Source organism: Mytilus edulis, chromosome 3 (genome assembly GCF_963676685.1).
Source record: "Mytilus edulis chromosome 3, xbMytEdul2.2, whole genome shotgun sequence".
Classification (NCBI taxonomy): Eukaryota; Metazoa; Mollusca; class Bivalvia; order Mytilida; family Mytilidae; genus Mytilus; species Mytilus edulis.
The window spans coordinates 55,205,957-55,219,705 of NC_092346.1; the positions used below are offsets into that span (position 1 = coordinate 55,205,957).

The following is a 13,749-nucleotide window of genomic DNA, read 5'->3' on the forward strand; positions in this document are numbered from 1 at the left end:
TTTACGCACACTCAGTCTGTTAGAGGGCTTCCAATAGGGATGTAAATATTATAAAAGGGTAAAAAACACGCAAGAGAAAAAAAAGAAAGATTAAGTATTCAACATTTGAATCAACATGCAAGGTTTAGTCCTTTGCTAGTTATCCGTATTAATTGATTTAGGCGTTAAGAACCTTTGGCGGCCCCGCAATTTAAATGACTACAACACGTACGACATGACAGGGGGACGATACAGACGAACTTTTCCACGCTGTTATAAAAATGATTCTAAAATACTATTAAAAACACAGAAGGCTTAATATTTTTAAATAATTTCTACATTGAAGAGCTAATTGCCTACAGACAAGAGGGACGGACGAAAGATACCAAAGGGACAGTCAAACTCATAAATCTAAAACAAACTGACAACGCCATGGCTAAAAATGAAAAAGACAAACAGAAAAACAATAGTACACATGACACAACATAGAAAACTAAAGAATAAACAACACTAACCCCACCAAAAACTAGGGGTGATCCCAGGTGTTCCGGAAGGGTAAGCAGATCCTGCTCCACATGTGGCACCCGTCGTGTTGCTTATGTGATTACAAATCCGGTAAATAGTCTAATTCAAGACACGCTGTCATAAAGAAAAGACACATGGTCTGAATCAAAAATCAAATACATGATTTAGATAAAAAATATAAAAGTTCGAATTCTTTCGACCGCAATAAGTATTACCAGAAAAAATTTCAACTGCATAACCATATAAAAACGTGAGGAGCTATATAACCAAAAGAGCCTCAAATAAAACCAAATCCATACAAGGGCAGTTCTGTCTGAGGGATTCAGCAACTTAATACTGTTTTTATAGTTCGTTCTTATGTTGTAACACTATTGTCACATGTAAGGGGGTGGGGGTGTGCGCCAACTAACCCGCCATACTCTGTATGTACAGTTCCAAGTCAGTAGGTCTATAGTTTTCTTGATTGAACGTTATTCATTTTTCATTTCGGAGTATTTTATTGCTGAATTTAAGACCATACGGTGACCCCAAATTGTAAAATTTTATGTCATTTGGTCTCTGGTGGAGAGTGGTGTAATTAAGATGGACAATCATACCACATCTTCTTATTTTACATGCAGTTGTATTGAAACTAAATGTTACAACTCATGAAGACCGTAGTTCTTCTTTCACCATACATTGAGGCTCACACATGGTCAAATGTTCCTAGGGAAAATAACGAAAAGATTATTCCAGAATGGTTTCCAGAATATTCCAGAAACAAGTATCATGTGCACTGTATTCGGGTATCATATTACTGAGTTTGGTCAATGAGGTTGGACTTTTTATCGGCGCAGGGACCATCCGATACCGATACCAATAGTATATTCACCTGTTACCTTAACCTTATCTGTACGTTCCGCATCTGACAGGCGCACCACCAAACCGGGTGTATTTAGGATTTTGCTATAATACACGGGTCATAACCACAGAGTACTACTAAATTCAATCATTGTCACATTGTTTCCTATTGTAGTATTTTAATCAGTATAACTTTCTAAGATGACAATACAAATACTAAAAATCTGGACTTTAAATAAGGCGTATAGGTACAGTTTTCAATTTGTTAGCCGGCATGACGTAAAACAGCGGTTATTTATAACTAATATGGGACAATGCTGTTGATAAAAAAAAAATACTCCATTCAAGGCCCTTTTGTTTTCCAAATAATTAATATTACCAAAAAGTTCCAGGTCGACGGGTTCAAAAAAAAAGTGTTTGAAAGCAGAGAAAACTGTGCATCTTATAAACGGCATGACTTTATCAGATGACAATACCAATACTAAAATAAGGCTTACTCATATTTATATACTTTAATTCAGTCACGGACCCGCGATATCACGGGTGTGTTCTAGTGTATTATAAAAATTTCATGAATTTCTTAAAACTCATGAACTCTATCTTTTTATGTAATGTTTTGTTTATTATTGTTTATCATCCGTCTTACTCTTTTGACCATCGTACGCATTGAAAGCCCCTTTTCGACTTATGCTGTATGAATGCCTTTTTAGCGTCGTATTTTTCGAGTCATTTTAACATTGAAATGATTTTATACTGTTACAGTATTTATACATAACAACAAAAACAAAAATGGAAACTGTTTTTTAAAGTTTCAAGAGCTATAGATAATCTATAGTTGAAAAAGTAACAGTTATAGATCTCATTGTGCGATGAAATCACCACCCTCATTAAGAACACCTTTTTTTCTAAGACGCTCAAATTGCTTTATCCTTTTTTAGATTGTCTCCTTTCGTGCCTTTTGCAGAACTTCGAGTTATGTGACATTTTGACTTATTGTCTTTCCCAAAGGTATATACACATGTTATTGCTGACAGAATATTAAACAATGCAATATTTATTAAGTATGTTCAATCATTTCAGAATAAATCGATTGTTGTTTAGTAATCTCGCAATTCTTTTTGTATTTGACAAACATATAATTAAAATATTTAAGAATAGTGTCTAAAGTAATTTGACAAGGAGGAAGCAGTTTAATTTACTTGCACCCGACATGGAAGGTCTCAATTAGGTTTAAACTTTAGAGTTGGTGTCAATCTGTTTTCAAAGTAAACTAGACCAATAACTTTACAATTACTTTTAGTTAAGAAACCGATATCCGCCAATAAAAGCTGGATTTTCCGAGCTTCGTCATACCCTTCGATGCTGCATATCATACTGCAAAAGTTGCAAAATCGTGCCGTGATCACAAAAACTTTTTTACATATCATGTAATTGTATATTAACTGACTTTTATTCAATTAGCATACTAGTAGTTGTGTCCTGTTTTGGCAGTTAACAATTGTGTAAAGAAGGGTTAACAAGTGTATTACTGGGAAATATGATACTTTGAGCATAAAATGTGTGACGCAGACCAATCGAAAATAAAAATATTTACTGCATAAAGTATAATTGTGAAGGAACATTATGACACTTCATCGTGAAAAAGAACTTATTCATTTGTAAATACATGCAAACTATTATAAAAGCTTTAAAAATTGATGTTTAAATATAAAGGTTAAAATGAAATTTTAATATATCACAGATAATAATGCTACACACCTTTCAAATATTTTTTTTCTCAACAACAACAAAATGGATGGAATACATTATGACTGATTAATTTATGGTCCAGTGAATATTTGCTTAACTTGCTGTCGGAATGCAGGATTTATGGCACTATAAACATACTGGTTGGCTACATTGTTAATGAAATAAGTCACATTCATAAGAACTAATAAGCTGCGAGTTGAATTTGGCAAATTCTCTTCGACATAAACATGATTAGCGTTCAAGGTTTCAACAATTATGGTAGGAAGATAAGAGAATATATAAACAATCGTCACAGTGCTGAATAGTACTGTGTTTGTCGTCACGGTCCTCGAACTTTTAAAGCCCTTCCTTGAACCATAACCGCTCCCTGTACTAAATGTTGAATGTCTTCTATCTTTGTAATTTCTATGCTCGTTTTCTTCTATTGTCGACGATTGTCGTCCGTTGTTGTGTTTTTTGTAACTTAAATGGCTAGGTCGACTACTTCTTTCATGAATAAATCCATTATTTGATTTTCCATTTTGTGCTGTGACAGAATTTTCGGTATTAGAAGTGTCAGCTTTGTTGTTTGGTTGTTCGTGGTGAGAAACGTCAGTATTCTCGTCATTTTCTGCAGAAAAAGTTTCAGAGGTTTCACTGTTATACCGTTTCTTTTTAGAATATTTAAATTTAGATATCACTTTACTAAGTCTATAATTCATTGATACAACATGTACCGGTGACGAGGGTATGTCCTCGCCTATATGTTGATTCTTCCATACCCAAATTGCTTTAAATATACGTACATACATGAAAGACAGTAAAATAATAACAATAACATTCAACACTCCCATTAATCCAAAGTAAACCGATGGTAAAATTGAACTTTTATACTGGTCATCATCGCCGCAATCTAACCCAACTACATTTTGGACCCCGGTTTGTACTGTCTCGGGTCCGTGAAAGAGCAACATCGGCCAAGAAAGCACCAAACTTATACCAATACAAATAAGCAAACACATTCTAGCTTTCTTGTATGAAAACCTCTTAAATGGTTTGCATATTTTATAATAACGATCCAAAGCAATACACAACAAAAATAAACTAGATGAAACGGTCGAAAACATCTCTGTTAGTCTGGTTATCTTACACAATACTCTATAACGTCCTGTGTACATCGGAAACCGTTTGTCAAATACTTCCATTAACATTGCAATACAACACATTGTATCAAACACAGCCAAACATAGAACAAAGAAATGGGCGTTTGTCCGCTTGAACCGGAATCCATAGATGTATAAAACTAGCGAATTTCCAAATATTCCGAATACAGCTAAAACTATTAAAAAGATAACACACGGCAGGTTGATATTCTTATATAAACTTTCATTGTACAGCCATATAATTACGCTGTCAGAAAATGGATTGTCACCATTTGTGGTCTGATTACTGGAGTTATTTGTTGTCCGATTTATCGTATCCATCAATTGATAAATATTCTCAAGATTTCCGATTATCATCATCAATTTATCATTTCTGAATTTCATTAATTTTAACACTTTTTATCCGATACATGTCACTTAAAATTTGGTTGACTTTTCTTTGTGACTTGAGATTTAAAATTTATCTTAAATCTTCACTGTTCAATGGCGCGGAAAAAACAAAATATAACGTTTAAATGTTTATTTTTTTGGTTAAAAGTAAACAACTAAAAGCCTTAAGGAAGACCATAAAACGTCTTATTTTCCGTGTTGTTCTATGCTTTTTATTATTCACACACGATAGAAAATGAAAAATAAGTGTACTGGTTGTAATATCAACAAATGCTATTTGTGAACATAAAAATCTATTTTTTGCAAATGTAACACACCAAAACGCTATACTATACACACAAGAGAATCATTTAAATTTAACAGCTGGTTGTGTTAAAGCATGAAAGTAATATTTAAAGTAACTTTAAAGTCAATTTAAACTAATTTTATTTGACGTAAGATATTTTCAACAAAAGAAATTGTGGTATTTTCCTCCTTCGTCTATCCGGATTTTAAATAATAATAAAGGATACCAAATGCATTTTAAATTTAATGATTTAAAGCATTTATACTTTTTATGTACTTATAAAAAGGGCTTGGGATAATGCAGTGCAACTTTTTAATTTATTTTATCACATACATGTCAGTCCTATCGGGCCATGATCCCGACAGAAATCAGACCAGTTATATATTCCATTAGGAAACCGAAGTTAATGTCTGCTTTTTATTTAAAATGTTATTATTTATGCATATAAAATTCATATTTAATTATTAATTCTTAATATATAATATAGAACATGTTCGGACAAAATTTAAAATTCAAGCTTAAAATGTTTTGCATTAGAACTTATGAATCTACTCTATCTATTTGTTGGATTACATAAATTTATCTGTTAACCTCTTATTTGTTTCCAGGAGCATTAACCCTTCCCTTGCATTATGTTAAGCCACCACTGCACTATACTACAAATGTATACTTAGAAGGCTACAATAAGTTTCCTAAAAAATAACAAATGCACAACTTTTCATACACATTTAGGTAAATAAAAAACCAAATATATTTGATATGAAGTTTCACAACCATTAATCTTACAAAACAAGAAGTAAAACCTAAGACGGAAATTTATCTGAATTTGATTTTTGACAATTGTTTTAGGGAAGGCTTCTGTTACTCTCTTTAGAAGGAATACAGTTTTCCGAATTGACATTCGGTCTTCCCCTTTAAATGTTGTTCTGTATCTACATAAATGTTATCATGTCTTTCTCTGACTATTTATGACGTCTTAATACTAAATTCATTGGAAGTTGAATGTGTGCTGATTGATTGATATTTTAGCCCTCTAAGATGCATGTTATTTTTCATTAGTTGATATTGGCTTTGAACTAGTTGTCCGTTACTACGAGTATTCTCAGATCTCTTCCACTCTGTCTTTGTTAGAAGCATTTCTATTTGTATCCACCTGATGAGTTAAGCTTTTTTGAACTTATTTTTATAACTTCTTATGTCTTTTGTTGTACGGTTACACCACTGTCCAGGTTAAGAAAGAGTTGGCGTCTTCAAACGAGTTTAACTTCGCAATATTCTATACGGATGTGCCTGTCACAAGACATGAACCTGTAATTCAGTAGTTCAGTGTCTTTTTTGGCTGTGTATCCTATTAGTTTTTCGTTCATTTTTTTGTCCATAAGTTAAGCCGTATGTTTTCTCGTTTGAATTGTTAATTTGTTTAACATTTGTCATTTCAGGGCCTTTGTGGTATGGGATTTGCTTATTGTTGAAGGCAGTACGATGACCTATAGTTGTTAATATCGCTGCCAGTTTGTCTCTTGTTTTCTCATTGGCAATTATGTCACATCTTCTTTTTTATAGTCTAATGATACTTATAATCATTTTTGATGGATTGACACGGGGAGAGGCTAATTTACTAAAGAGAAATTATACACTCTGACTACGTCATATCTCAGGCTCTTCGGCAGATTCAAAAGGATATGATCCCGATTGCCATTGATAACAGTCGTTTTGCTATTGCTTACAGAAAATTTTGTCTGCTGTTCAATTTTCTCGACAGTTCAATAGATTTTTAATTGTGTACATCAGATTTTCAGTGATCCGTTTGAATTTTTTGTCTGCATTACTTATAGTCGGTAATTGGTTAAGTACCAACATAAGGAAATATTTCAATAGTCCTCAAGTTCTTTTTTCTCGTGAATTTTCAGACTTCCTCAACTCAAATGTTCTTATCGCTGTCAATAGTATAGATAAGATAAGATAAGATAAGAATAAGATAAGATAAGAATTTTATTAATCTAATCAAGAACCCATAAAGGGCATCATTTTACAACACAATATGATTGGAAAAAGCAAAACAGAAAACTAATACATACTTTAAGGTTATGAACAGGATCAGAGCCTAACACAACATGTGTTTTATATAACTATTATATTAAATCTTATAACAATAAAATACTAAATTACTTTATATATTTTGTTTACATCTGGATCTTATTTCTAACCCTTTAATAATGTAATTTCCTAGGCACATGAGAGTTGGTATACATAGGCAAATCATGCATGTATATTTTTTCTCTTCAAATTCCAGCTACAGAAGTGCACATATGTGTAAATTTTTAATACAGTTTTTTTTCTGCGGATCCTCAACAAATTTTTGTATTGTTTTGTTTATTTCCATTGTCTCTGCTGCTCTGATGTCCTTTTCGATGTCAATAATACACGCAATCAAATCATGCATGAATATTTTGTTCTCTTCAAATTTCAACAACAGAAAGGTACAATATGTGTAAATTTTCAATACAGTTTTTTTCTGCGGATGCTCAACTAAATTTCATTTTTTGTTTTGTTTATTTCCCTTGTCTCTGTTATTTTAAATTAGAAAACCGGCTTTTATTCCTGATATGGAGTCCTACAAAATATGAGTTATCTCTCTTTCTACGGATTATAGTTTCGGTAAATTGTGTTCAATTGTATAAAATGACAGTTTTTCACTTCAGTGACCATTTCTGAGAGGTCACATGTTATATGCATCGCATAGACTTAAAATAAGTAAAAAATAGAATGAATTAAAATTAAAACGCTATGTATAAAACGATGTTTTTTTTTATTTACAGTAAATGTAAGTAAGTTAGTAGAAAGAACGATATTTTATTCTCTAAAACCGTTACAGTAGTATTATAAGACTTTTAACAACGCCCGTGTGTAAAGTGTCTTTTATAGTGGGATCCTGGTTGATCTGAATAAGTTATGAAAACTTATCTTATGAATTTGGAATTTTCTTGCCAAGTATCCCTGCAAATGATTCATAAATGGTAAAAATGGACAAATTGTTCGTATAATAAATTTTGATGCATTTGAATATGAGAGAGCCTCATTTGCCTTAACTCATATAAAGCCTTCTTCTGTAATGAGACTTAAACTTTAGTTTAAATCTGGAACTCTTGTTTCAGCTTTGAAGATTATAGAAAAAAACATAAAATTGGAAAGCATTTTCCTTTAAGATGAATAACTTCTACTGGAAGTTAATTTTACGTTATATTTCAAGATTAAAAAAGTAAAAAGGGTTAAACATTTTCATTTAAGGGAAAAAGCTCCTATACGTAGATCTTATTTTGCTGATACCTTTTCCTATTGCATGTATTAACTGTTTTTCTCTTGGTTTGGCTAACGTATTTGATACTATAATTTCGCCCAACACACAAAATGAAATATTTAATAACAACAACTTCTTTAAAGAGTTGACGAATAGTTTAGTTATATCGAAGATTGTGAATAAATACTTCAAACCTTTATTCTTTATACCATTTTTAGATAAGAATTCATAAACATGTTATGCATTCAACACATACCATCTTATACTTGTCTTCAGTTTTATGTTTTCAAACGTTCCCATTTCTCCTTTATTGGACATAGTGACATACAAGTATAAACATCAACACTATAAGGAGGGAACAGAATATGTTTCTTCAATATAGAGAAAACCGACGAAACTGAAAGTAAGCCCTCAAAAGTCTACACAATACTTTCCGTCAAAATATTATTGTTTACCAATAGAAAAATATCTCATAATATATTTTGAAACGTGTTATACAACCACAATAAGTCATTGAGTTAAAGACGTAAATGGGAAGACAATGTTGTGGTGAAAGACAACTATTCGTGGTCAAAGGTTATTGTGTAAGAAGAACACATTTTTCAGCTAATCGGTGTGTGTAGGTCGAACGTAAGTTCATTTTACTTGTAATATTTACAACTAGGCTTTAAGACTCCAGCAGTTATTCGCATCTTACATTTAAACGAAATCAAGATTTTCATAAAGCAACCATTCACATCAGGGGCCGTGTCAACGAAGCTGTCCTAGGACTAGGACATGTCTTAGGATGGTCTTAGGACACGTCTTAGTCCTAAGTCATGTTAACGAAAGTCTCCTAAAATAAGATATGTCCTAAATTTGGTCCTAAAGTTAAGACATACAAATAGGTGTCATATAGGATAGTCCTAAAGGTTACAATGTCCTAAAACGTAATAAAAACAGCAAATATGACATAAACTCAATACTAAAAATACTTATACAATATTAAACTATCAAACTACTGTTTTAAGAATTAAATTAATAAACACACAATTTTTTTTTCAATTTTTGTTAAAGATTCAATTGTATCACATTAAATTATTTCGTGCTGCCTTTTTTGAAGCCTAAAAAATACTATCAGTAAAGCAATATTTTTGCGACTTACCAAAACGGTGCAAAAAAATTTAAATATGGGAAAAAAATACTTTTTTTTCAACTAATCCTCATTCGATACATGTAATGAAATCGAGTGGACCTAAGGACAAAACTAGTTTACGTACTAAAACTGCAGCACGAATATCGCATTTAACAAAGTTTTGTGCCTATTTCATTTTGTTTTCGTATGAAAATCATTCATATCTTCCATCATACTTTTAAATAACGTTTTTATTAGTATTACGTTAAATCTTTAACTTTCATTTTGCGTTAATTGTTTTCCATATAAAGTCATATAAATATTAAAATACAATAAAATATTTGTCATAGAAATCTCTATATATTTTTTTCAATTAAATATATATGTGTTAGGATGGTCCTAGGACCATCGTAGTTAGGACTGTCCTAAGACAGCTTTGTTTTACATCCTAAGACATGCCTCAGACACGTCCTAAAACCATCCTAAATAATGTCCTTAGACCTATCTTAGGACATATCCTAGGATACTTTCATTGACACGGCCCCAGATTATCAAATATTTATCTCTTTATATTTCCGATTGGTCAGATGATTGCACTTTACTAAGTATCTTTGAATTACAGTCACCCGGACCTGTCTCAAAAACGAATTAACCATGCATATATAATATAATCATTTATAATTTGTATAATATGATTTATTATAAGAAAAATAAAACTATTTAACGTGATGCATGCTAAAATGTAGTACAAACCCAATATTGCGCAAAAGGTAAATTTACTCATGAATGCATTATATACATACAAATGCTCATATGCATACTGTGTTATCTTTTTAAGCTAACATTTGAAATAACTCTGTTATGACTTTTGGTGTGTGAAAAAGGCATGAAGTGTCATCATTGTACAATTATTTTACAGATGACTGTCCACTAGTGCATTGTTACAGTGCAAACAATTTTGTATTCATTCTTCCCATATATTTCACTAAAATCTAGACAATTTTTTGATAATTATTCAAAAAGCTTTTAAGAAAAGTACTCATACCATTCTTGATTTGTATGTATTGATAAAATTGTATTGGACGAGAATTGTGGAATGGCTTGACGTTAGTGCATTATGTAAAATGATGTCGGCAATGAAAATATTTCCTGAATTTTACTGAAACAAAATTTGAACTTTAGAATGTTCCCTTAGAGAAGTCTGAAATATCGTCTTTTGCTGAAACTTGCTCGGTAACACTGTTTCTGTTGTGCATTAGTCACGAAGAGAACCGAAATTTCTTATAAGAGCATCATAATATTTGTTGATTTCAAACTACCGCCACTTGATGACATTTGCAGTGTGGTGATGTAAAGTTCCTCACTGCTATGCTCTGGTCATGAGGAGAACTACTACACAATATGAAGCTACATTTCTTGGTTTATTATTTCATATCTATTTTTTTTTATATAGAAATCGACCTCGTTACCTTGCACTTCACACACTTTATAAAATGATAATACAATTGAGAATGGAAATGGGAAATGTGTCAAAGAGACAACATCCCGACCATAACAGAAAACAGTCAATGGCCAGCAATGAGTCTTCGACACAGCGAGAATATTTCGCACCTAGATGCGAGCTTCAATATCCCAAACTACTCAAATTTTATTTCTTTGTGTTTTGTGTATTTTCTCTGAAAACTCTGACTTAATTATTTTTTCTCGCATGCCTTACTCATTGGAAAGTGGGTCTCATTGGGGTCTAAGTGTGACGCCTTATTGCCGATTTTTCGTAAGCGTGATACGTTAAAGTCAAATTATTGTGCCGTGAAAACGAGAAATGAGGTCTTGCGGGACATGGAAATTACAAAAAAAATCAGAATTGCTTACGTACATAGTGTAAGCGGGATACGGGAATCTGACAAAACACTAAGCGGGATCAGGGATCAGAACCCCCTGGAAAACACAATCATAGCATAGCAATTTCTTTTTAAAAAGTCTTTTCTTTAAAATATAACGTAAAGATAAGACAAAGGAAAGAACTGACAACACCAAAAGACAAAACTGACAACAACAAAAGACAAAACTGACAACACCACATAACAGAGGAAAGAACAGACAACAACAAAAGACAGAGGAAAGAACTGACAACAACAAAAGACAAAACTGACAACACCACATAACAGAGGAAAGAACAGACAACAACAAAAGACAGAGGAAATAACAGACAACACCAACAGACAGAGGAAAGAACAGAGAACACCAAAATACAAACGAAAGAATAGACAACACCAAAAGACATAAGAAAGAACAGAAAACACCAAAAGACAAAGGAAAGAACAAACAACACCAATGCTAAACAAATTAGTTACTAGTATATGATGTTTGAAAGTCACAATTGACCTCGTTCCCGTCTCTCAAGTTTTTGTCCATTAAAGGCACAGCCGACACTCGGCTAACCGAGAGTTTGGTCGGTTAATCTATATTGAGTATGCGGCTATATCGGCGGTTGGTCTGTTAATCGGGTTGGTTATACGTCTGTTAAGAGTAAAACTCACAATTTAATGTTAAACTCTGTTAAATATACAGATTTTTGCCATATTATGAGAACCACATAAAAAATAGAAAAGTGTCTGACAAAATGATATCTATCATAGAACATTTTCCACCAGTAAAAAAAATGCATAGCCTGCGCAGTTTTAAGTAAAACGAAAAGGCGTCTCGCAAGTATGTGGTTTTTATGCTTGTACGCATAGCAATATTTTGGATAAAAGGCTAAAAAACATTTTTATATATGATTTAAAGGACACAAAATAGTACTTTGGTTCTAAAAAAATAATTGTCATTGATAAATATTTCTTAATTATTATATAAGTTGAGTAATACCACATTTTAATGAATATTAGGGGAATACAGTCTGTTAATGGGTTGGACAATTTAAATCGTGTCAGTTAAGAGTTATTTAGCCACGACAATAGTCTTATTACCTTTAGTTTATATTTTCACATTGAAAAAAATGAGATGTACTTGTGACGAAAAAATTACAATACGGTGCAACAGTATCCTTATAGAAAGAGAACTTTTATTTTAATTTTATTTCTTTGCATTTCATTGAAGGGTGTGTCACTTCAATATAGCGTTATATGGACTGATTGGCCGCTCGAATTCGCACGAATTTATTATTTACGCCAAGTTATCAATCAGCCTTATTTTTTTTGTCTGTTCAAAGTCTGTAACATCTATGAATCTGTCATGTGTTGCAATACAGCTGGTTAAATTCCATGCGTTTTCTTTGAAATACTAAGGCTTTTCTACCTCAGGAATAAATTACCTTATGCCGGCGTCACACATTGGCGTATAGACCGGCGTGCACCAAACGTACAGAGAAAATTGACAAAGTCGGTATACGTTAGTTGCATGCCATAGGAACGCTTAGCAATCGTTCAAAGCGCGTTGCATAAGTTTGTAGTACGTCGAAATACAAAGGTAAAATTGAGAAAGGAAATGGGGAATGTGTCAAAGCGACAACAACCCGACCATAGAGCAGGCCAAGGCCACCAATGGATCTTCAATGTAGAGAGAAATTCCCGCACCCGTAGGCGTCCTTCAGCTGGCCCCTTAAAAAATATGTATACTAGATCACACAAGACTAACAAAGGCCAGAGGCTCCTGACTTGGGACAGGCGCAAAATTGCGGCGGGGATAAACATATTTATGAGATATCAACCCTCCCCTTATTCCTCTAGCCAATGAAGGAAAGTAAATACGCTTGATGAACGCTACAACCCCAGGAAATTTGTATGCAGCATAAAAAACATACAACATACGTTTCTAGTACGCCCAATACACGCCTAAAGCTCGTTTTGCACACGTTACAAATATGATTGACAGGTTAAATGCATCCAAAATTACTAGCGTATTGGCAGCGTAAATGATTTTGAACACGCCAGTGCTATACGCTGATGTGTGACGCCGGTATTAGTTGTGTTTCCTCAATGCTTTTCAACTTCGTATTTTATTTGGCCTTTTAAACATTTTTTTCGTCATTGATGAGTTTTTCGTAGACGAAACGCCTGTCTGGCGTAAATATAAAATTTCAATCCTGTTATCTATGAGGAGTTTAGTATGAAATTCAAAACAGTGTAGCTGTGGCCATTGATTGACCCATCAAAATCTTCCCATTGACTGGGACAATTTACGTGAACGTTTGTCTGTAACAACCACTGTTCATGACGTACCTACGATAGACATTTAAACTGTGGGGTCAACAAAGGTTTCTTAACGCCTTTAATTATAAATAATTCGAAAAATTAATCAGGAATAACCTTTGTGTTTTGATTTATATAATTGATATAAATCAAAATATCGTGTTATTTCTGATTAATTTTTCGAATTACTTTATTTAGGTGTTGAGAACCTTTGGTGACCCCATAGTTTAAGTGTC

General features: G+C 32.8%; 1 protein-coding gene across 1 annotated transcript; it reads right to left on the bottom strand.

Moving 5' to 3' along the window:
• Positions 1 to 2,921: 2,921 nt before the first annotated feature.
• LOC139516881 (tyramine receptor Ser-2-like) lies at positions 2,922 to 4,991 on the bottom strand. Its single transcript, XM_071307301.1, has one exon. The coding sequence runs from the start codon at positions 4,617 to 4,619 to the stop codon at positions 3,165 to 3,167; it is 1,455 nt and encodes a 484-aa protein (XP_071163402.1). The 5' UTR covers positions 4,620 to 4,991; the 3' UTR covers positions 2,922 to 3,164.
• Between the last annotated feature and the right edge of the window lie 8,758 nt (positions 4,992 to 13,749).